The 25,368-nt window shown below is 36.5% G+C and overlaps 1 protein-coding gene across 3 annotated transcripts in view; it reads left to right on the plus strand.

Moving 5' to 3' along the window:
• The window catches only part of EYS (eyes shut homolog), a 774,985-nt gene that overhangs the window by 526,130 nt on the left and 223,487 nt on the right, over window positions 1-25,368 (plus strand). For all 3 annotated transcript variants that reach the window (XM_069851470.1, XM_069851468.1, XM_069851469.1), the window contains one exon: window positions 16,263-16,375. In XM_069851470.1, coding sequence (XP_069707571.1) covers window positions 16,263-16,375 — 113 coding nt within the window. The remainder of the gene's footprint in view (window positions 1-16,262; window positions 16,376-25,368) is intronic.

Below are 25,368 nucleotides of genomic sequence, written 5' to 3' on the forward strand. Positions count from 1 at the left end.
GATACAATGTAGTGCAAATTTTCTTCTATATAAGCCCATGCAACATCATTTTCCATCTGTGAGGCCTTGCTGGAGCTTGACCAGGCAATTTGGCAACTGTTACCCTCTTACTGTCATCCATAAAATGAATGAACTACAACTGCTAAACCCTCAGGAATATTGAGTATCTATAATACTCTGCTGTCCTTTTACTTTACTTCCATGGCTGCATCAGAGGAGTGTAGAGATGTGTTTCACAGGAAAGAGGGATGTTACTAGACTGATTGCTAGAAGAAAAGGTATGTTCTCTTATATCCCTCAGATTTCACTAGTGAACTGTTTGGGCTTTGTTCACCAGCAAGAACTCATCAATAAAATATCTGAAACTGCAGAATCTGTCTTGTATAGTACCTTAGAAGACTTTTCTGCCACTGTCACCAAATACTTCCCGGTGCTGAAAACTCCTCATGATCTATCAATTCGACCTGTTGGTACCTTTCATACTTTTATTTTTGCACAGGACTCCCAAAGAAAATAGAGGAATCTACTGAACTGATTTAAGTCCTTCACTCCTTTAAAGCTATGTCATCCCATATCGAGGTATATTCTGTATTTGCTCTTCAAGGTCAACCTCAACAGTCATTTAACCAACCTAACAGGTGGCACCTCTTTATCCATCATAGATTGTCTGCATTATTCCTACCACCTCATTCCTGCATATCAGCAGACTTAAGCATGTATTGGAAATCTTGATACTACTTTTTTCCTTTCTGTCTTTTACCACATGCAACAACAATATATTCTACAATCTTAAGGTCCTCATATTCAGTGCTTGATCTTAGATACAAATGGCCATTTGATTTAACTTCTCCTTCCTTTTACCTTCTAATCCTCTGTCATTTTTTGGAAATGCGGTAGGATAATACTGGCTAAGTGCCAGATGTCCACCCAGCCACTTTCCCACTCTCCCTACTCAGCCTGACAGGGGAAAAAAACAAGATGAAAAATCTGGTGGGTTGAGATAAAGACAGGGAGATTGCTTGCCAATTAACCTTGCAGGACAAAACAAGCTTGACTTGGGGAAAATTGATTAAAGTTACTACAAATTAAAATATATTTGGGCAATGAGAAGCAAAGACAAAATTAAAACAACACCTTCTCCCCCTACCCACACTGCTTCTTCCCAGGCTCAACTTCATTCCTAACTCCTTCCACCCCAATTTTGAGTGGTACAATGGGAGAGGAGGGTTGTGAACAGTCCATAACACCTCCTTTCTTCTGATCCTTCCTCCTCACACTTCTCCCCTGCTCCTGTCTGTGTCCTTTCCACAGGCCACAGCTCTTTCAGGAAACTTCCACCTGCTCTGGCATGGTCTTCTCATTGGGCTACAGGGGAATAAATGCTCTGGCACCATTAAGCAGATACTGACCTTGATGTTCACGCTTCTGTTTCCTCTCTTTCTCTTTTCTTTCCATGCCTCCTCTGCCTCTTTATCATCTTCCCAGAGGTACCACCACTATGGCTGTGGGGCTCAGTGGTTCCCAGTGTGGGAGCTGGCTATAACTGGCTGTCTGGCATGGAGCAATCCTGGGCTCTCCTCACACAGGTCATATCTGCAGCCTCCTCACTGACAAAACCTTGACACCTACCCCCTTTATAAAGAGACACTAATTTTATCAGAAGAAAGTTGCTGTTTTGGTGACATGCAAAGATATGATTTGCTGATGTGCAAAGATACGATTCTGTTCCTGTAGAGATTATTCCCTTATTTTGAAAAACAGTTGGAAGGGATGACACTGTTTTGAACTGGCGTGCAAGTTGATTTTATGAATTTACAAGTCCAAATCCAGATGATCATTTCTCATTAAACATATTGGCAAGCCTGAAAGACTGCTTTTTGTCTTTCACCTGTGAGGGTGCTTGTTTTCCCATAGCTGATCTGCTGTTGAAGTCTTCAGTTTGTAGTTGATGTTGCTACTTAATCAGTCCACAGCTTCTGTATATTCCAACAGGATCCTAGCAACAGCTACAGAACACTTTTGTTGGCAAGACATCTCTTTGACTTTTTATCTTGATGTGTGTACTGATGTGGGAATTGTCCTGGAAGAAAATTTTCATTGTCTATGTGATGTTTTCATTCTCTGACACCCTCGTTCCTTTTGATAACATTAACCAGTTTTCTCTTCTTCCTACACAGTATGCAAAATTCATGGCAGTTACAGATATGAGGGATGACTTACCTTCTGTTGAGCGCATTCAGCCCTTTTTATCCAATGGTTTCCATGTTCCCAAATTGTCTGACTTACCTGAAAATGTGACAGTGTGTATGTGCATAACAACTTTCTCAGGTACCTCATCAGATACTTTAACTTTGCTTGTAGTTCATGGTCCAGTCTGGAAGCTACTTTTTTTAAAAGTGATTGTTACAGAATCATAGAATCTTAGATTAGTTTGGATTGAAAGTAGCAGCACATAGCACTTTGGGATGGAGAGCACATTCAAGCAGTCTGCTACACAGGATCTGCAGTATTTGGTGGAGCTATGTTTTTACATTGACATCTTGGAAGTTGATGCAATTCATAATGCATTCACCTTTGTGAGTTGTAGGTATAGGTTTGCCACCACATGTTATACAAACAAAAAGAAGTAATTTCCTTTGTCTGGAAGCAATGGAGCTCAACAGATGGCTTCATCTGTGAAGATGACATTTCAGTAATTCCTCTAAGTGACTGAGATTCTTTTTTTGAAAATTTCAGCAGGCCTTGTTGTTGATAAGGGAGAAGTAAGCTTGAGTAGTTAGCAGATAACTTTCATGAGCCCTTAGAGGATGTGTTTGGTATCAGTCCCTTCCAGCAATGCTTAAAGCTTAAAGAAGCTACAGCGAGGTAACTTAATGGAGCAGAACTTTTCAATGCTTGCATCCCAGACATCTGTTGTCTAATCACTTTGAGTTCCTTCCAGACACTGACTGAACATTATAGTATTTCCAAGCAGCCTCCCGTACTCTGTAATCATTTGTTGCAGAAGTGTACTCTGGGATCTTCTTTAAGAAGCTTGATGGCAAACTATCTACTTGGACTCAAAATGTTTCACATAGAAAATTCACATGCAGTCCACAATTACATTTGTATGGCTCCTTACTCTGGCTTACATCTCCTTCTGCAGTCTCTTTTTCAAGGCAGAATTATATCTAAGAGTCTTGAATGGCTACCACTACACTCTCCCTGTGAACAGAGAAGAACAACAGAGAAGACATAGGGTTTACCCCTCAAAAAAGGGATGTGTTGACTATGCGTACCAGCAAATACCAGTCAGTGGTCTGTAATCTTCCCTAAAAGGGAACTGTGCAACAGTAATTACTGCCATGTTGTTGTCTAGGACCCTTTCACCTTCAGAAAAAAACAGACTAGAGATCCTATGACAAGGTGGAAATCAGAAATATATTTAACAGAAAATATGTACCAAGCAGGGAACTAATGCATGAATAGAATAGAATAGAATAGAATAGAATAGAATAGAATCACCAGGTTGGAAGAGACCCACCGGATCATCGAGTCCAACCATTCCTATCAAACACGAAACCATGCCCCTTAGCACCTCGTCCACCCGTGCCTTAAACGCCTCCAGGGAAGGTGAATCAACCACCTCCCTGGGCAGCCTGTTCCAGTGCCCAATGACCCTTTCTGCGAAGAATTTTTTCCTAATGTCCAGCCTAAACCTCCCCTGGTGGAGCTTGAGGCCATTCCAAATGACCCTGACAATCAGTAATTTTCCCACTCTTTCCTTGTGTGTTCAGGAACTGTAGGTTCATCTCTTGGAGACTTGTTCCTTCTTTCTGCAATTGATGAGAATGCACAAATATTACCTTGTCTTTCTTTATGTGTTCCCTGCAGCACACAGCTAGATTCAAAAGCTGATCTCCTTTAGCTATCAATTTACTCATCTGTTAACTTGTTTTAGATAGCAGCTAATGTCTCGGCATGAACTACAGCTATCTAACCACAAAACTCAAGATACATGAAAAAAAATCATGTTATGCAGACTTCTTACTATATTTCAGTACACAAAACCAATATTAATCTGTTCCTATTTTATGTATTTTTTACTTTTCTCTGAGTTTTTTCAAAAGCAGCGAGTTTTATGCCACAAATATGAAATTCTGGGTGTATACCTCCATCCTATTAAAATGCAAATCCATGAGTTCCTCTTCAAGAAAAAAGAAGACAATTTGCTGCTAAACCCCACAAAATCCCACTGAAAATTACTTTTACTGATTAAACTTTTGTGCTTTGGAAGGCAAGTTGAGCAAATTGTTGTCATTTCTGATAAATACAAACACCAAAAGCATGCATTTGGCTGGAAAATATATTAATGCAGTTAATTTATTATTCTATAAACATATAGTGCCACCTTCACTGATAATAATACAAAAAATCTTTGCTCTCACAGCTGTGTTTTTACAGTATTCTGGGACAGAAGTCTTAGGGTTTTATTTCTCAACTCTGTCACCATTATCACTAAAGTAGAGTTTGTATCAATTTGCATTTCTCTGTCTTTAGAGGAAGTTGTTTCTATTTACATTCACTGATTGACAGTAAGCATTACATCAACTATTTTTGTCATGCATCTGAAAAATGCTAGATTTGTGATGATTCTGTGTACTGGGTCTGTCTGGGATGGAGCTAATTTTCTTCACAGCAGCCCATATGGTGCTTTATTTTACACTGGTGACCAAAGCAGTGTTGCTAACACAGGGATGTTTTGGCTGTTTCTGAACAGTGGTTACACAGCATCAGGGAATTCTTTGTTTCTTGCTCCTATCGCTCAATGAGTAGGCAAGAAGCTAGGAAGGGACACACCTGGGGCAACTGATCGAAAGGGTATCTCATACCATATAGCATCATGATCAGCAACAAAACTGGGGAGAAATTTTTCCAACATAGCTGTTTCTTGGGGAGTGGCTAGGCATCAGTCTACTGGTGGTGTGCTGTTGTTTTTGCATGATTTGGGATTATTTCCTCTTTTTTTTCTTCACTTATTACACCGCCTCTATGTCAACACACAAGTTTCCTCACTTTTGCCCCTCTTCTCTCTACCATCTTGCAAGGGGAGAGTAAATTAGTGACTGGGGGGATCTGCCAGCTGGGGTCAACCCACTGCATTCCCTCAACCTCACTCACTGTCACCTCATAGGGACCTCTGTGGCTAAGTTCTGTCATGTGCTTACAATGAATTACATAGAGCATTCTTTCTTACACTTCTGTTAGCTGTCATGTTGCTCTTTCTGTAGCAGACTTTTCAATATGTAAAAGGATTGTCCACTTCTAAAGTGCCTGACTAGCTGGTAAGAACTGTTTCTTTCACAAGAAACTAACAACATCTTTATTAAGAAATACTAAGATGCACACAAAGAAGTTCGTTTTACTACCTAGGCATTCGATATTTCAGCCTAGCAATACTCAGTAAACATCAGCGTTTCTGGAATTAACGGAATATTAATAATTCTTCTGGAGAAGTGTTATACTTTATCTTGAAATATCTGGTAGTAGAAGTATCTGGTTTATAAATTGCAGGAAACTATAATGAAAGGTACTCCAGCACAAAAATAGTCATATGAGGTTATATAATTTCCCTGATCTTTCGCATTGAAATATGAGATTTCTTCATGGAATCTTAACACATGGCTGCATAAATACTCTCACAGTTAATAGCCTCCATATCTAACCTAAAATACAGGAAGCTACCCGGACATGATATTCTGTATGATTTTCTTTAACTAAAGAAGAACAAAAGTCCTCAAAATAAGAAAAAAACAGGGATTTCGTATAATAAAAACTAGAATATTCAACCTCTTTACAATAAAACCTTAGGATGATATCAGTAAAAAATGAAAGAATAATGGCTAGACACAATCTTCTCCCACCTACCATGATCCTGCAGGTGTGTTTTTAGTCTCTCACTGTCTTTCTGAAGTTTAGTGAATCTGCATCTTCTTTGACCCTCTTTTCCTCTCCACGGCCTTGAGCCACATTCTCTGCTGTGTTTCCTAACAGTACTTTCCGTTTCTGTGCTTAACGTATATTCTGCTATTTCCCTGCTATTCCTATTGCCTACCATCTGGGTTGATCTCTGGCATTTTGTATTTAACCAGAGGCCACTCTACATCTCCTTATGGAAATAAATCATACTTTTCCTTTCTACAGAGGTGATTGTTATTCTTAAGGGATCATGATATTAAGATAAAATACAGGCAAATAGAATATGTAGCCAATTACAGTAGCACATGGATAAAAGACAGTCTAGGAGAACCCCAGAAGCACTTCACCACTGACACGAGGGTTTTGTGACAGCTGCAGTATTTGTAACTTGGTCCCTCTCCTCTCTTTTAGTCAGTGTCACTCTTCTTTCCTCAGCGTGTTTCAATTTTGCGTAAGGCCCAACTCAGTTTGAATTTTGACGAGCTTTATTTCATCTTTATGCTTTCTACTTCTACATATCATTCTTTGTTGTTTGTGCGTGCATGTTTGTGTATGTTCTTTATTATTCCCAGTATTCCCTTCCAGCTTGTAATTGCCAGAGATGTCTGCCACTTCAATTAAGAAACTTTCACACCTCTCATCTTTGATGTTTTCAGTTCTTTAACCGATTGGTTTAGCTTCATGCTTTTTTTTTATTCCAAAATATTAAATCTTCATTGAAGATGTAGTTTTTTCTAGGTTCTGTTTAAATTGTGATTATACCCATTTGCTTCTTCCAGAGCTAATCTGGATGGCTAATGTTTCTAGACTGTCTTTCACTTTTACAAAACTAAAATATAAGGTATCATTGTCTATTTTAGGCTGAGTGTTTTTGATGAATAAAAAAAATATAATGTTTTGCTGAGAAAGAGAGACTATAAAAACCAAAAGCAATTGATCTCCTGTTATGCGTGTTAGGTTAGTCTCATAGTTGTGTGATTTCCCTGAAATCCTACTTCTCTATTAATATTAGTGATCTCTTTCTGCATTCATTCTCAGTACCAGGATCTTCCATTCTCATTGATCTTCTATGTACAAGTTTCCGTTATTTCAGTAACAATAAACTGATTTTGTATATCTTGGCAGCTTTGAAATTTTGCTATGTTGTTTCACTTCTTTTCCCAACTGCAAGCAATGTAGGAGAGGCAGTTTTTTAGAGAAAACAATAGTAAATGGAGGCCATTCTCAATCCCTGGCAAATAAGCCCTTCGGTGCTGTTTGCTTAATGGTTCCACTCTAAAGTAAATATCTGAAAGTACTGTTGGGCATGTAGCAAATAGCTGAGCCTGAAAAACAGTCAAATAACACATTTGCCAGGCCAGCAGGACGTGCTCTCTGCTTTGAAGGTAGAGGCCAACTAAGCTGTTGTAACATAAAGAGAGAGTCGGTACTAAGAGAGGAACATGGTGATCACATTGTTTGTATATTTGTGATTTTTGTGTGCATCACAAAAACAAGAAAGGAATGAAGCAACTGGCAGCTGTTATAGAAGGAATCATTGGAAATGTGACTGTTATTTTGTGCTCTTTCATCTAAATGAAACGAGATTTGGAAATGAAAGGACAGAGAGGGAGGAAATGCTTAATAAAATAGAACTTTGTGGAACAGTAGCATAAAATCATTATTTTCTCTTTTATTAGTATTAATGCTATTCTTTTTGAAGACAAAAAGTAGTAAAGATAAATAACTGTGTCAAAGCTTGTTTCTCTCTTCTGTCATATAAAACTCCGTATTTACTTACTTAGTTTCTACCTGCTAACCTGTACTGGTGCTTATGCAATTCTGAAAATTATACATAAAGCTACTAAAAGCCGCTTTCTCTGTGTATAACAGCAAAGAGAAGAAAACATACTTTGATTGTATCACTGTTTTATTATGCACATTATACAGATTCTTGTTCCAGGTTACAGAATGCTGTTTTGCAGACTATTGTTCACATCACAGGCAGACTAGTATGGAACACAAGAGAGGGAAAAAAAATTATAAAACAAATACATTTATAGGATGTATTTCAAAAATAATATTAGTTAATTATAAGGTGGAGTGTTAATGTAGACTCGAAATGGTAGGAATATCCTGGCTTTCCATATGAGCCTATATTACTTGCCATATGCGAGTTCATGGATACTTAATACCTGAAAAATAAGGCTTTTGATTTTTCTTTGTAACCTGTTTGTGAAAACGATTAAAACTGTCTATGCTGCAAACCTGCTGTCCATCTTCTAGTAGTGTTCTTGCATACAGCAGAACACTTTTGAACCCTTTAGTCAGTTTGGAGGAAAGGGATTTCTAGGAATCAGCTGTATTTAGTTAAAAGGGATTCCTTGTTAATATCATAAATGAATGCATGTATGCAAACCTCTGTGTGGAGGTGGGGACACACATGTGCAAGTATGTGTGTATTTATATATGAAAATTTATTCCTTTTTGCTTCTGAAATTCTAATAGCTGAATTATCATGTGAAAAGTCTTCTACTAACATGGCAAAAGATCCCTGGTGAAGAAATGCCTGAGGTGATCAGGATTCCTGTGATTTACAGAGGTTTTATAGGAAAGAGTCTGTGGAGTTCCTGTAGAGAAGGACCTGAGCATCCTGGTGAACACCAAGTTGAGCATGAGACAGTAAAGGTTAATGGTATATAGACAGTGTTAGGAGAAGTGCTGCCAGCAGACTGCGGGAGGTGATCCTTGCCCTGTGCCAGCCCTGGTGAGGCCACACCTGCAGCGCTGTGTCCAGTTCTGGATTACACAGCAAAAGACTCATTACTATAGTGGAGAGAGACCAGCAAAGGGTCGTGAAGATGACTAAGGAACTGGAGCAATTCTCCTGTGAGGAAAGGCCGAGAGACCTGGGATGTTTCAGCCTGGAGGAGAGAAGGCTTAGGGGAGGATCTCATCAATATGGACAAACCTCTGAAGGGAAGGTGCAAAGAAAACAGAGCCAGGCTCTTTTCAAGTGGTACCCAGTGACAGGACCAGAGACAGTGGGCACAAACTGAAATGTAGGAGGTGCCATCTGAATAAAAGGAGAAACCTTTTCACTGTGAGAGTGACTGATCACTGGCACAGGTTACCCAGATTTGTTTTGGAGTTTCCATCCATGGAGATGTTCAAAATTTATCTGGATATGGTCCAGATAGGTTGGACAGTATGATGTCCAGAGCTCCCTTCAAACCTCAACCATGCTGTGACTGTGAAATACCACATCCTATGTGATCTTTATTGTTTTGGGGTTTTTTTGTAGCATCCTGTATTGGTTGCTACGGGAGATATGGGTTCAGATAGTTCTTTGTTCTCATCTAATATTTGTGTTTCTAGGAGAAAGTTAGAGGGGAAAAGAAGTGAATTAATTTTCATGGTCAGAAGCATTTTTTTGTGGCAGTAGAAGCCTCAATGGATGCAGAATAGTGGAAGAAAGAGTTCAGAGCCTCTCGAGTACCAGATCTCTACATGGTTATTAATAATACTTGCAGTCTCTGTGAAGAGTGAGTAGAAAAAAAAATGCTGTTAACTTGGTAAGATGTAAATTGGTTGAGCACTTTTTTACCATGCTAAAGCATTTTAATAGCCTTGAAAATTTTGTGACTGTTGGAAAGATTTTTTCAACCATGAGGAATTTGTTAGAGAAAGACTACAAACATATTAGAATCTCAGGATAGGGAAAGTGGTTGGCCTTGTGATGTGAGCCCTGAATAATAGCCTGAGGTAATGTTGAAAGTAAAAATTAAAGAGGTAAGATTTCATCCTGAGAAGAACAGAGTGAGTCAGCATTGAGGCTTAAAGCAATGTCAGGGAGGGAAAGGAAGGAACTCAGTTCCAGTGTCTGAGTGATAGAAGCAAGTAAGGAACCAGTTTAGAATCTGCCACACTTCTTCTATTATTTTAATACTTGTTTTCTTTTTTTTTTTAAATTAAGAACTTACTTCATACTTCCAGTTTTTATAATATTGTTTGACTTCTCCTTTTGATCATCTAGTGTATAATGTGAGTTCACATGAATTTGACCTTTTTGTCTACTCTGGCTTTTGTTGAAGACTATGATTAACAAATAAAATATGTAAATACTATAGACAAGGAGTCTAAGAGCATGAAACTCAGGACAAGTACAAGAGTCTTAGGACTAGGTTAGTCTATTGACAGGTATATGAGTCAAGGTGGGAGGAGAGAGATGTATATGTGAGTCAAGGTGAAAGGAAACAGATTTGAGAGCTAGAACAAAAGGAAGCGTTCTGCATAAATGAACATTGACTTTTGGCAATGAGTAGGCAGTACAGAGACAGTTCACAGCTCTGGGAAGATATACTGTGATAAGTCTCTCAAGACTGTCATTCTCAAACCTAATAATTATGCAACCAAATCCAGCTGCTTGCCTCGCTGTTTTTCTAAATGTTTTTGTTTTCTCAGGAGAGATTACAAAACAGATCGTGGGTCCACTTCTCAGTTGTGCCAAGTTAAACTGCCATTAATCTCAAATCTATGCTGATATGATGAATTATAGATATGTTTTTCTATTCTGTTACATTTGTCACAAGGGAAGTAACATCTAGCTGAAAGACAGTGCAGACAACGGAAGGTAGTAACCCATCAGTTGTCTCATCAAAAATTTATAGAAGCTTTTAATTTTTACTCATTGGTACAGCTTATTGGTTTTAGAACCAAACCATTTTTTATAAAGATATTATTTTTGGGTTTCTGATTTTTTTTAATGGGTTTAACACTGAAGTTCACTTGCAGTAGGTTTCGAGCACATTAAAACTGAAATTGTTTATCAAATTTTTTTGCTGTTTGGCTAACCTGAAGAGAATACATGGTTGAGAGTGGAACTTGTTTAATTTCAGAGGTAATTTTGACCATTTCATGTGATTCACTTGCAAGAATCAAAAGTGGAGTAGAGAAATTTTTATATCAAGGTTGATTTTTGTCTCGGAGTTATGCATTGATTTCCAAACTATTCATCGTATTGTTAATAAATATAAATAAAAATTTTATTACAATGTTCGAAAATGTGTACCTGGACTACTTTGCTTATGTTTAAAATATTGCAGTTTGAACAGTTTGACAGTCTTTTGTAGAGTGTTATGCAAATCATACTCCAAAATCGGACATATTTCACAGGGATCACGAAGACGTGAAAGATAGTTGAGTACTGTAACTTGGTACACTCTAATATCACTAGTGAGGATTTTTAAGATATATAAAATTTATCTTGATCAGAGACAAATGAGGAAAGATTTTGTACTCCCTGTTTTCTTTTGAGTTAATTATAATTGTATTTATAAATGCTCTGATCATAAGCCAAAAGCTCATTATAATATTTATGAATCTGTACTGAACTGACAGCATGTAAGCTCATTTCACTAGGAACTCAATTCTAGGTTAATTCTTCCTAACAGCAGTTCTAATTTGGGCTAGTCAGTAAAGGATGTTAATAAATGGTTTGGCATATATGTGTGAACTTTTCCTACCAGGTAAATATCTGTACTCATTTCTGTCAAGTATAAAGGGCATTTAAAGAGCATGGTTACTATATGTCAAACATATCTGCATAGTTTCTGAATAGTAAATTGTAATAAATTACATTTCTGGTGTTGTTATGACCCTGACATTTTCAAGCAATTTAAGTGCCGCAGTTTGTCAGCATATTAATGTATTTTTGTAAATAGAGAAAACCCAACTACATGTGAAGTCTGCATTTTAATACTCTGCTAATCACAAATGAGTATCTATTCTCAATAACAGCAGAATAAAACCTGCTTACTTTTGATTATTTGTATCAATAGCCCTATTCCTAAATATTTTTAAGACATTATTTTTATGTATAGAAAGTATAGCAGTCCAAAAGCAAGTAATTGTTTGACCAAAGTGTTTATGACATAGTTATGACTAAGAAGTAAGTGTTTTAACATTACTTCAAAGGGATGCATTATATTCAAAATATCCACATATCAATGTAAGAGATGTTATTAGGAGCCAAAATAGCAGGCTTGCTTTGAGGGGAAGGAAACCAGGTTTTTAAAATAGTCACTGATAATAGTGCTTGGGGGAATGTGAGGATAAATGTTTATTCCCAAACCAATCGATTAATTTGTTGTTCAGTGTGCAAACTAGAACATAGGTTGCCATAGTGAATTTTTCCTATACCAACTTGACATTCAGAGGCTTGAATGAACTTAGCTAGGCACAGTAGCTGTCATAAATGTAACTATATTGCATCTGACCTTTGTGTTTCTTGGTTCTTTTTGTTTCTTATTTCTTTGTATGTTTGCTTTTACAATCCTAAGAATGAGGGCTTTTGTACAAAAACGTACATGACGTGACTACAACAATCATAATTAGACTTTGGTGAAACTTTTAAAGAGGATATGGGAGAGAAGAAGCAACAGAGCTCCATCAAGAAGATTTCTGCAGCCAGTAGTAAAACTGATCAATTTTTATTCTTTTTTGGCAATGTTATGGATCCCAGGTCATATCCAACTCAGCAAAGTATAATTGTTCCTGTCTCTGTTCATGTTAGATTTGGAACAGATCCTGCATCCTATTAATTTGAAAGTTGTTTTATTTACTATTTATAAAAAAAGAAAAAAGAATAACTAGAATCGCTTGTAAAAAGTGAAATGTTAAACAAGAGGACAATACACTTTGAAAGATTACCTGTTATAATTCCTCATGATAATGGCAGCAAAAGCAGACAACTGAGTATAAGACTTGGCATTCCCTTACACTTATCTCCTTGCCAAAGTGACTGGCAAAGGAGGAAGAGAGACAGTCTTCTCCTGTCTGTAATCCATATCAATAATGTGTCAGCTCTCGTAGTGTATCAAATAATAACGTTCTCTTAATATCCCAAGTGTACCTTTGAGGAGGGGAGTGTTCACATCCAGTCCTTGAATGAGTGTTTTATTTCTTTTTAAGTTCCAAGAATGCTCACTGCAATCCTCTAAAACATGTTCACTACAAAGATGGTATTTCCTCTTCTAGCAGTTTAGCTTTGCTGACTTCAAATGCCACCACACACAGTTACATAACTTCCCACATTGTCACATTGTAGTAATATACCTATTTCAAAGTGTTAAATGCCCATAAGCCTTTGCTCCTGAAGAAGTAAAAAAATTAACTGCTAGTGAACTTCTTTGAGCCCTCCCATGGGTTGGGAAGCCTGTTCATTTTGTTTCTTCTGTACGGCATGGTAAGGTGTGTTACGTTTCCCAGCGGTTGAATAGTGAAGAGGAAAGTAATTCACCTCCTTCTGCAACATAACTGTCCCCTGCAGGGGAGAGTCCCCTCCTTTTTGAGAAGGCTGGAGTAGCTTTTGGCATCCCCAGTTAGAAAGGCCGTGGGAGGAAAAAAGACTGGGCTGTCCCAAGAGATTCAGGGTACTTAATTAAAGCTTGGAGATGACTCTTAGCCATCTTGTGGAAGTGATGGCAAAAGGGAAATTTTTCTTGGGACCCAGAAGCATGTCTTTACCTAGAACAGTAAATGTTTTTGACATTAAAGTCACTGAATTTTTTCAAAAGAAAGACTAGAGGTAAAACAAGACTATAAGAAAAGAAACATAGAAGATTATTTTGGAAAAATCTTTTCACATTAATTTGTCCAGTTTTTGATCCCATTTAGACTTATAATATCCACAACATCCTATGGCAGAGTTCCACATCTTAATTTTGAGTTATATAAAAAGTACACACTTGATCTTGCTTTTGACTTTGCACTGATTTATATAATTTCATGCCTTTTGATCCTGTAAGAGAAACTGTGAAAACTCTTTATTCATCTGTCCACTACTCTGTTCTAACTCTTCTTGATAGTGAGTTTTCCTGTGTAAAGATTCCTACTGTATATAGTGGCTCTCTGTTAAGAAACTCTCATACATATCATTCTCCTTACATACCTTATACTTTTGCACTTTGTGAATTTTTTGCCTAATGTGAAAATTTTGCATAATGTGAAAGTTTTTCATTTTGTGAAATCCACACAGTTTTGGTTTTGCTATCCTGAGTAATGTGGGCAAGAAACATTGAATCTCTTTTGAGTATACTGGAGAGCACAGACCTTAGTACAGATTGCTGAGGAGATTTTTTGGGGCTCTTCATATTGAGAAAAGTCCCCATTGATTCCAATTTTTTCAGCTTCTGTTTTAATCATTCTCTTCATCTATTGAAAGCATTCCTTGTTATCCCAAGGTGACTGAGTTACTTCAGAATCTTTTAGCGTAAAAGCTTGGTAAAAGCTTTTTGGAAACCAAAAGCAATGTGTCGAGTCATTGTTTTTCACATATTCAATGTTCCTCCTGTGACTTACAATTTCCTTTTTCAGAAACCATCTCAACTATTCCCCAGTACATTATGTTCATCTATGTCTCTGTTAATTCGGTTCTTTAATGTAGTTCTTAATGGTTCATCTGGAATGGAACTGGGACTTATTAATACATAGTTTTATGTGTGCTGTTAAAACCCCAGCCTTGTCTCTTTTTCCCAAATCATAAAAAGCAACAAATCCAAACCAACCCAAACCCAAAGCAAAGAAATAAAAAAAACCCAAATCTACCTTTATCATTCCCATGGTTTGGATGCCATTTTAAGTGATGACAACACTAATTTCCTTTAGGATAGTACTTGGTCTTTTTCTTTCTACTATTCATTTTGTTAATTTATTTTAAAACTTTTCCCAGTAATAATTCAATTGAGGCAGATCTCGGATGCATCCTTACTAAAAAGGGGTTCTGGCATGGGAACATCCCAGAGCTTCTCTACATTAAATTTTGATTTGGTGAGTTCATTTACATTTCCTGCTAGAGCCTTATCTCTTTGAACACTCCTTTTATACTTTCATGGTCTATTGGCCCTACAGCTTTTCTGGCAGGCTTACTGCTCCTGTTGGGTTTTAAGAAGCATTTAATGCTCACCATTATACTTTTAGCAAATTGTTCTCAAGATCTTTTTATTTTTCTTTACCTGGCCTGCCTTATTGGTTTTTACTGCCAACACTTAAATAGCTTCCTATTTTCCTTGATTTCTATCTGACCTCAACTTTTAAAGGATGTCTTTTTATTCATTATAAACACTTTTTAACCTGCTGTTCTGTTTTTTGAGGAGGTCTAAAGTTTTTCTTCTTCTAGTAGTTAATTTATATTTTATGTGAACCTCTGATAACTTTTTTAAGTATTCATCTGCATGTACTTTACCCTTCAAGATGTTAATTTCAATTTCCTTTTCATTTCAAGTTCCTTCATTCTTTTAAGTTCATTTTTATGTAGTGACCTTGTATGAAATGATGAGCACAATTACTTTCTTTTTTTTTTGTTTCTGCAGGTATCTAAACCTGCAGGTATCTAAAACTGATGTCATGGTCAGTGTTAGGAATGTATCGTCTGCCATGTAAATGACCAAGCCAAGATTTGCTTCTCCTCCTTTGGGCTTATGACCAGCATTCATTTAGGTGCCTCAGGTCATACGCTCTTCCACAGTTAATGTCTTTTCTTCCTGAGTTGTCTCCAAGGCCCCATTTAAATGTGTCAATGACTTTCTTCTTCATGAACAATCTAAGTAGGACTTTTTTTCTTATTTTGGCATGAAATTTATTATGGAAACTATGGAGTCTTACCTTTATGTGGCCCCGAGGACAAGGTACACATGACCTGGTGTGAACAGGAGTTTGTCCCAGCCCAGTGGTCCAGTCCATAAAGACTCAGTTGCAACATTTTAGGTGGTTTGTTTATATATTATAACACCTAGAAACATACCGTTGCAGTGTTATTTGTTTGGATGCTGAGAAATGCATAACACTTTATTGTTCTGTGTTTTTTCAGTCCCCCTACAATGATCTCCACTTTTAGAAGGTTCTTAGGCATCTTTGAAACATGACTAATAATACTATATAACTTTTGAGTAGGGAAGTAGTAAACTTAAAAGTAAACTTTTCAAATCTTCCTTGTTTACTACTCCCCATTATCCGTGTTCACCTATGAAAAAAAATCTGATTAAATATTAACCACTTTTTGCTGGTTTTTCACTATATCTGTGGTACAGTCTGCATGACGAAAACTGGGAGTTTATTTATAAGTCAGCATTGCTTACCTTGCTGTAATTTCTTTTCATCTTCAAATATTTTCAATAGAATTTCATTAGACAAGCAGTGGAGACCAGAGGGGTTCTTTGAGTGCAGGGTTAATTTGTATTACAAATCTTTTGAAGAAACTTAATTATTTTCAAAACTGATCACAATGACAACAGGTAAAAGAACCGTGTGCATTTTGTCCTTTGTAGATACCTGGACCTGTCTACAATTTCACTGGCTGTATTCGAATTGTAGAAATCAATAATGTGGGACCTTTCAACTTCTCTAATGCTGTGGGAAGAAATAATGTCGGCAATTGCAGGTAAAATACCCTTTGTTCCTTTTCAAATCAGAAGAAACTGGTTGTGTTGATTTTGCTTTCTTCTTTAAATAGGGTGACCATTTTAGATAATTTCAACTACAGTTACAGGAAAAAAAAAAAAAGAGAGAGATTGTGGTTTCTTTTATGCTCCTGAAGCATTTTCTTTATGGAAGATGCTTTTTGCAGAGTTGTTCAATTAAGCTTGACAGCTTATATAGAGTGAGTTTTCACCCACTGAATACTGAAACATAGTGTACTAAGCAAGATAATCTGCAACAAAATACAGGCACAGGAAGCAGAGTGATGTGCTGCTTGTGTTTCTACTCATGGATTTGGGATATCCATTAATCTTGTGACAAATACAGATGACTTGCTGCCACACTTACTATGCATGACTGTAAAAAATACCAGTAAGTATTCTTTCTGAATACACAAAAAACCCCGCTCTTGGTTTCATTTTTGCATATTCACATTTCTGTTGGTTATACATTGATTAAAATATTATAAAATACTATTCAGAGATGACAGTATAAATTAGGATACTACTCTAGCATATAAAATATTTGAACATGGAAAAATGGAAAATAAAAGAAAGTAGAAGTGAATTGTATCTTTAGATCATTGAATCATTCAGAACAGAGTGTGATTTCAGTCATAGGACATATGTTCTATATCGCTGGAGGGTTTTGTATAAGCCCTTTTAAAATATAGTTTTCATTTTTTTTCCCCTAAAATTTACAGAATGTTAGTTTAATTAATATTTGTGTTCCTGTTTAAACAGTATGTTAGAATGATAGTGATAACTGACTAGATCATTTACTAAAAATCCATGAGATCTGGACTCTGCACTTACTTCTACCACTAGCCCCTTAATGAACTTACACGCATCACACTCAAAGCTACGAAAGGAGTGTAAATATCACACCTGTTATCTAATTAGCCACCTGTCTCAAGTCCTAGGCATCTAAGCTTTTGCCAGTAGAACCTACTCTGAATGTAAAGCTCAGTTTGTAATACCTGCACTGACCTGCCACCATTTTTATTTAGAACAGCAGCTCAGTGTCATCTTCTTGTCCAAACATGACAAAGAAATAAATCTTTGCATCCTACGAGTTCCCCAAGGCATTTTGTTTGGAAGGTTTTCTTTAAGTGCGTTTATCAAACAGTTATGCGTTTAAATCCTGCACAAAAGACAGAACTCTCACCTTTATTGTGACAAACCCTAGGGACAAAAGAAGCTATGTCTCCACTCTGGACTTTCTGAACTGAGTTTTTCCTAGCCAGGACTGTGGTCTCCTCTGAAATGGGGGCATATACTTTTGTCTGTGGAACTATGCCTCTATGCACAAGAGAAATACATGAGATGAAAGCAATAAGGAAGCTACTTCATGTCTTTAATTCAGGTATTAACTTATGGGAAAAAATCTTGACTTCAAGGACTATTTATATATTAGAAATGAAATAATCATTAGGAAAAAAAAAATCATGAACCATCTCATGTACTTCCTTTGGTTAAACATTAGGAATTTTTCTCCATTTTACACATGCATCAGGGCTTTTGTGTCCCAAATCCTAGGCCATGGGTAGCTCTGGTTTTTTGGGGTTTTTTAAAAATAATATTAGATAAAAAAAATTAACTTAAAAATCAGAACTATTACCATCTTTCATGCTTTCTTTCATTTTCTAAAAATAATACTTTTTCTGTTCACATCCTTGTGCTTTTTAACATCATCTTTTTTCAGTTTTTCTTATTGAGTAGTTTATTTGGTCATTCATTTAAGAACCAATAGTCTTCAGGAACAAAAAGACCAACGAGATCTGCTTTGTCTAGTCTGTGTATATAATATATAGAGGGCTATGGACAGGAAGAAGAAGGTTTATAAGCAAATACAGCTTTGCTCCATTTTTTGTTTAATTTAGAATGCTACATTATCTGCTATATTACAATATAGAATTACATGCCAAGATTTATTTAATTTTGTGTTGATTCTGATGCTTCCCTTCATAACTAGTCAATTAATGTAGAAATATGGCTGATGCAGTGTAATGCAGATATTAAAGACTGCTTTCTTTGAATCAGAACTCAGTGATTACAGTCTAGGACTGTTTCTTGTATACTCTACAGTGTGTATGCAACTGATTTGGTAAGTAAAATGGCATGACAAGCTTGTGCAGATGAACTATGGAAATAGTCTTGCACTTAAAATGATGCTGAAAGGATGTTGGGCCTCTGCAGTCCTGGATAACATGCTACCTTTGCCTCTCTGTTTCTTCTAGAATGCTGCAGATGAGCCTAGCTAGTTGTGCATGTGAAAAGCTGGGAAATAGAAGTGAAATTAGCATGAATTTGCCTTGATGGCATGGTTGTCCCATATGAGTGGACTGCAGAGAAGTCTGGCAAGCATTCAAATTACTCATTACCTGACTTATGACACATGGATTTCATATCTGTTCATACATGGCAGCTTACATCATTCTTTGCTTTTCACTCTAGGCATAACCTACATGTAGCCTGACCATCATCAGTCCTCATATATTAATTCTGCTCCCAAGAAAGCATCTAGAAAGCCCAGCTGTTTTTTTGCAAGACAGGCAAGACAGATTTTTTTTTGTGAAGGAAGGAGAAAGTGAAGGATGTTGCTTAAAGAGGGCAATAATGAATTATAGGTGTTGCAAAAGCAAGAAGCTGGTGAATGCTAGAAAGCCTGGTGTATTTATATCATATCTGCAGAATTCATATGGTTCTGTTGATGCAATGTTGCTACAGCTGGAGCTGCCTGGCAGTAACAGAGTAGTCTACAATATGGCAGACTATTCAATTTCTTTCTGCATTTTTCCATAATTCACCTTCTACATGTCATCACCCACTTGTAGGCTCCTAATCTTTTCAGATGTCCCTGCTTTTGCATATTTAGTCACACTCTGGTGGCATTCATTTACCCTGCTGGGGTTTTTACTTCTCAGTCCCCCAGCAGCACGGGTTGCTTCGTTATTGTGCTGTAGAAGGTCAGACAAAGGGAGATATGCAGAAACTCCTTAAAGTGTATGGGCTTGTGAGTAAATTTTAAACTTATGATATTTTGATAGGTTTGAAATTTACACAAATGTGTTCTGCCAATTCTTTTAACAGGATCTATTTGAATTTTAAAATGCCAAAAAGATGAACAAATATGTGCAAGGAATATAGAGAGATATGACAAAATAAATTTAGATATAATTCATTAACCTTTTCAAAACTGCTGAAATCACTGCTTCAGGAAAAGTTAGTACCTTTCACAGGACATTATATGTTCCACGTTGCTTATCTCAGAGATTAACACACTTTAGGTTACTGTTTAAAGTTCTTGAGAATTAAGAAATGTAAAAAATGAAGCCATAACATTAATTTCACTGCCATACATATCTCACTACCTGCTGTCTAATATGCCCTAAAGATACAGAGCAAGAATGCTGTTTTTAGCTTTAACACTCATATTTTGCAATGCAAATATCATACAAAGTAAGGGAGGGAGAATTTGAGCTTGGCAAGGTTAAATGGAAGTTGGAGTCAATGTGGGAATTGCCTTTCATGTCATTTTGGAAGAAAGTGCTAAATTCTGCTTAAATTCAAGAAGATGATTGACAAAGCCGGCACTGGACAGTTGGATAAGATCAAAGACCTTAAAACTTGCAATAATCCTGATCGTTCCGCAAGATGCAGGATTTCTGTACATGCTTAGAAGCACTGAGTCTTCAAGCATGAGCTTTTAACTCAGCTGACCTGTAAGGACATAGTCCAAATCCTTCTGCTAATCACATTCATCACTGTTAAAACCTGAAGTCTATACATATTCTGTAACACATGATACCACAAAGAAAAGAGAACAGCTGAGAGGGATGTTTTGCAGTGAGGGCTCATCAGAGCTTCCTGACATAACACATAACCAAGGTGGAATAGGAAATAGCAGAAAAATGGTGTGGGTAGGAGAAGGAATTTAAACTTGGCTCTCTGAGAGCAAATTTGCAGCCATAAATGTTCTCTGAGCTATGCAGCTTTTGCTTTCAGGAAAGGTTATAATAGAACCATATCAATTAGTAAAGGTCAGCCTCCAGGTAGTTTTCTAGAATTATGCTAGAATATATACTTGTGTAAATCTTGTCAAATTTCACTTTAAGATTCTGTTTAAACTGTCCTTGTCTCACAGCTATGAATATGCAGACTATATTGAAAAAGATTATGTGATGGCCAGCAGTAATAGAAGAGACAGTTGAAAATAATAGATCTTGGAGGAGATCTGTTAAGACATTATTTCGGTTTTTATTATTTTTTTCTTCTTCTGAAGCAAGTATGATACTTGCAATGTGTTAATGCAATGAAAAGCTCCTGAAAGTTTCAGAAAATGTTACTGGAATAGATTTGCAGGATAAATGGCTATCACTTTCAGGTAGAGTTCAAATGCCAGATGCAATTGAAGCGTTGAGTCCCAGTATTAAAAGATATTTACAGCAGCTTGCTTCTGTTTTAGTGTCTGGGAGCTGAGACTACTGTATAGTAAAGAAAGACATTGAGATGCTGGAGCACATATAGAGAAGGGCAATGAAGGTGATGAAATTGCTGGAGAGCAAGTCTTACAAGGAGCAGCTGAGGGAACTGGGGTTGTTTAGCCTGGAGAAAAAGAGGCTGAGGGAGGACCCTGTCACCGTCTGCAACTATCTGAAAGGATGTTGTAGCGAGCTGGGTGTTGATCTCTTCTCCTAAGTGACAGGTGGTTGGACAAGAGGAAATGGCCTCAGGTTGTGCCAGGGCAGGTTTAGAATAGACAACAGTAAAAATTTCTTCATCAAAAGATTTATCAGGCAATTTATCAGGCAGTGGAACAGGCTGCTCAGGGAGGTAGTTAAGCCACCATCCCTGGAGTTATTTAAAAGACGGGTAGATGAAGTGTTTAGGGATATGATGTAGTAGTAGACAGGTATGGTTGGACCTTAAAGGTGTTTTCCAACCAAGCGATTCTATGATAATCCTGTAAGAGCTTTCTGCATGTAACAAATTCAAAGTGAATCCAAACACACACATACATATGTATAAAATATATATTAATAATCATATATGTACACATGTACATATGCATATATCCATCCAAACCACGATATGTTCTTTGTCAAAAAGATTTCTAGTTAGGAAACGTAAAAAAACTGTTTGCTGTTTTCCTTAGAGCAGTCTTACTGATGAATGCAAATGTAGAAGGCTGATTTGCTCTCACAGACAGAAGCTAATAACTTGAGTTCTTCATTACTGCCTATTGGACAGATATTTGCTTGATTTTTAAAACATTTTATTTTGCTGTTGATTTATCTTAAGATGCTTTTCCCAGGCTGAAACTAAGCTTCATCTCAGCAAAGACTCTTGATTGCTATTTGCATTCAGGAAAGAGGCTCTTGAATGTGCATTACCCAAGTTCCATTCCATCAAGAGGACTGATGGGTTTCCTAATGCATGACAATTTTCTCAGGAGCTATGCAATACATTTTGGAGATCTCTACATGTTTTCAGTAAGCCCTTAGTTCCACTTTATTCTCACTTACCTGCTTTCCAACAGGCTCTAAATGCCTTTCCCTATGTGTGAGTACTCCACTTTCCATTCTGTAATTTTCTGTGATATTTTTACAAATATCCCAACAGATCCCTAACACCTTTCTGAAGTTCAGTCTCCTGTGCAATTTCTCAGCACGTCTCTGCCTCCATGGAACTTCCTGCTTTCTTAGAATATTATAAAATGCCACAACTCAGAGCATCTGACACCAGTCATCTAAGGTGTTCGACGTTTGTCTTTGGAATGAACTGTGTACTTTGAAAAAGGGAAAGTCGGGTGTGAAGAAAGTTATTTTTAAGTTGGTTATGAAAGTCAAACAAATACTGTTCCAGTTCCTGTTCCACACCTGGAAAAGTGCTCATGGTGGTGCATACTGTATTTTAGAGTTCATCAGAAGAGTCCAAGACCAGGTAAGGTTAAAGAGTTTCTTCGTATGAATCCACCTGAGCAGAAAAACTTAAATTCAAGGTACAAGCTGTCTCAAACCTAAAGAGGAAATCACTGAGTTCCAAACTTAAGCTCCTCTGCCTCCATACATTTTAGTTTATGAATAAATGCCAGATCCTATGGGAGGTATCGAGCTTCTCTTACATGTGAAAGAGAGATTTTTCAGACTTTCAGTTATATGCTTACATCTCGGCATATGTAGCTATGTACTTATTTTTTCATTAACAGTTTGGAGCTATGTGCTGAATTCTAAATTATTAAATAATACTGCCACTACTTAGTTTTATTTATATAACAGGATTGTCATGCATTATCATGCATTATCAAGCATTGTCATGCTTGATATTATCTTAATAATAATTCTGTGCAATTTTAACATAGAGAGTGATAACAAGCATTTATTCTTTAAGTATTTATTTTGTTACTTTTTCTCTCTAATCTGTTGCTTTTGCTGGCTGATAACCCTTCCTGTGTGTTTCTAATTGCCCCTTCCTCCTTTAAGTGCATGAATTGCTTTTATATGCTTTCATCCTCTTTTGCTTGATTTGCCTGTCTTGATTTCCTTCATCTTTTACAATATTTCTTTGCAATGTTTTCTGTTTTTTGTAAGTTTTCCTGTCATGGGCAGTTTACTGTCTGCTTTGCATCTTTACATGAATTCTGGATGCTTTTCTGTCACTTTCTTCCTCCTTTGGCATTCCTGCTCAGACTATGACTCTTCAGTGATACAGACTTTAATGCTGAAAAAGAAAAAGTAGGCAGAAGTGACAGAGCTAATCTTTCCTACTGTTAGAAATCCTCAAAATCACTGTAAATTGTTGTGTAAGCCTTTAGCTCAATCTTTTGAAGTATTCTGTGGAAATTGTTTGTGATGAATATTAGACAAATCCATGTGTCAAATATATATAATGAATCTGTAATGAAAAACTGTACTGGATCTTGATTTCTGCTGTCATTGCCAGGTGAAAGCTACTAAGACAAGACTTAAAAAAATATCACACTTTTTTTTTCTTCTGTTTTAATCAAGGAGCCATTTGGAAGAGTATCAGTCAATATATGCATGCCAGTGCATATAACTGCGGCAGTGTATTACTGCAAATAAATAATATCTCAAGTAAATTTGGAAAGCACTGATACAGCGGCACAAAAAGGAAATTTAGTTATGAATAAGGCTCATAGGTTTTTAAATGAAATAGTTTTTCTACTACTGTTCATGTGTACTTCATTGTTTTATAACTTATTTGTTTCATGTTCCAAAGGAAAGATTCCAATGCTTGAGAAATGCTATTTCACACTCATGTCGCATTTTTTATAGGTTTTAGTGCAGTTATATAATATTGAGTGTTTCCAGTTACCAGTGATTCTTACTCTATACAATTACTAAATTTATTAATGGAATTTATAAATCTTTCTTCACCTTCAGTGCTTAATCATTGCATTTAAATTTATTGCTTTATGTATCAGTAAGATTAAGTGCTATGATTTAACCAGAACACTTATAGCATAGGACTGAACTTGTTTCATATACACTTTAGGACAGAGAAGAATGTTAAAGACTTCTGTCACAGAAGTAAAAATAATCTTTATCTGCTTTGGCCAATTTGTATGGCGTAGTAGATCCAAAGCCTCAGAAACAAAGGTGACAAGCATATAAAGTTGCTGTACTAATACACAGCACATTGTTGAAACCTGGAAATAAGAGAGATTGCCCACTAGGTGCCTGCTAAGTAGATATCACAACTTCTTACAGAGGAGATGAGACAGTTAAGGATGTGAAACAGCATGGGGTGGTTCAGAAGTTCTGGGAGGTATTGCAGTCTAAAAGACAAGGTGAATTCTCTGTATTTGGACCTTCTTCAGTGTCAAGATTGATAAGAAATAGAAGGATATCAAGATAACTTAAATGTCCTTTTGCAGTCTTTCAGCCTTTCTTACCTTTGGATTATATGGTAATCTGGAGAGTAGACAACTGTAGGATTTCAACTGTACATTTTTAGCTCCAGAAAATTAGGAGGATCCCTTTTTAGATTAACATCAAAGACTGGTTTCAGGAACCTACAATTTTCCACATCATCTCGGATTACACTAGGCTAACAGTAGTGTTCATTTCCTTCCGCTGATTTGCCTCAAATATTTCTTCTTTTCCAGATATTCTGGCATCCAAACAAGAACTGTGCTTGAACATGATTAGCTTTTGGAATGTATAACCACAAAAATATTTGTACCATAAAAATATTTGTATCACAAAAATACATTCTTAGGTTTTACAAGGAAAATTTACTTTCTGGTGAATAAGTATAAATTTTTCATTTCAATTTCAGCATAGCTTTCCCTAACACCAAAATAATAATATAAACATGAAAATAGAAAGGTTTTTCTAGAACTGAAAAAAAAAAAAAGACTGGATTAGGATCATCCCAACTTTCCTACAAACTTGAGCATATCCACAAAATAAAAATTAAAGCTTTTTAGCAAAATTCTTAAAACTTCACCTCATATGGTTTTCACAGTGTTAATAAAATCATGCATCATAGTCATTGCAGTACTCTTTGGAAACTTTACCTTAATGCTTAAGAAAAATTATCTTAGTGACACAAGACATCAAGTGGCATGGTTCAGTAGCTTCCTGAAATAATCACTTGTGCTTCTAGCCAGACAGGTATGTGAATAATAAAAAGCTTTTCTTCTACTCCCTTAGGATAAAAAAAGATAATGTCAATTTTTTTTGCCTGTCTAAAACTTGCAGGTGGGTGCATGGGTGATTTGACAGAATTTTTCTTTAAGAATAGTTTCCTATATATCTAGTCTTAAATTTATTATAAGAAGTGGTTCAGAAAAGGCAAGTATATAACTTGAAGGATTGTCTAAAACCAATCAAATAGTATAAGAAATTATCTTGCATACTTTCTTTTTTAGACTACAGTCACATTTAGTTTTACTGTTAGCATTTGATGTCCAATTGCAAAGATCTAG

This window comes from Phaenicophaeus curvirostris, chromosome 2 (genome assembly GCF_032191515.1).
Source record: "Phaenicophaeus curvirostris isolate KB17595 chromosome 2, BPBGC_Pcur_1.0, whole genome shotgun sequence".
In the NCBI taxonomy this organism is placed as follows: Eukaryota; Metazoa; Chordata; class Aves; order Cuculiformes; family Cuculidae; genus Phaenicophaeus; species Phaenicophaeus curvirostris.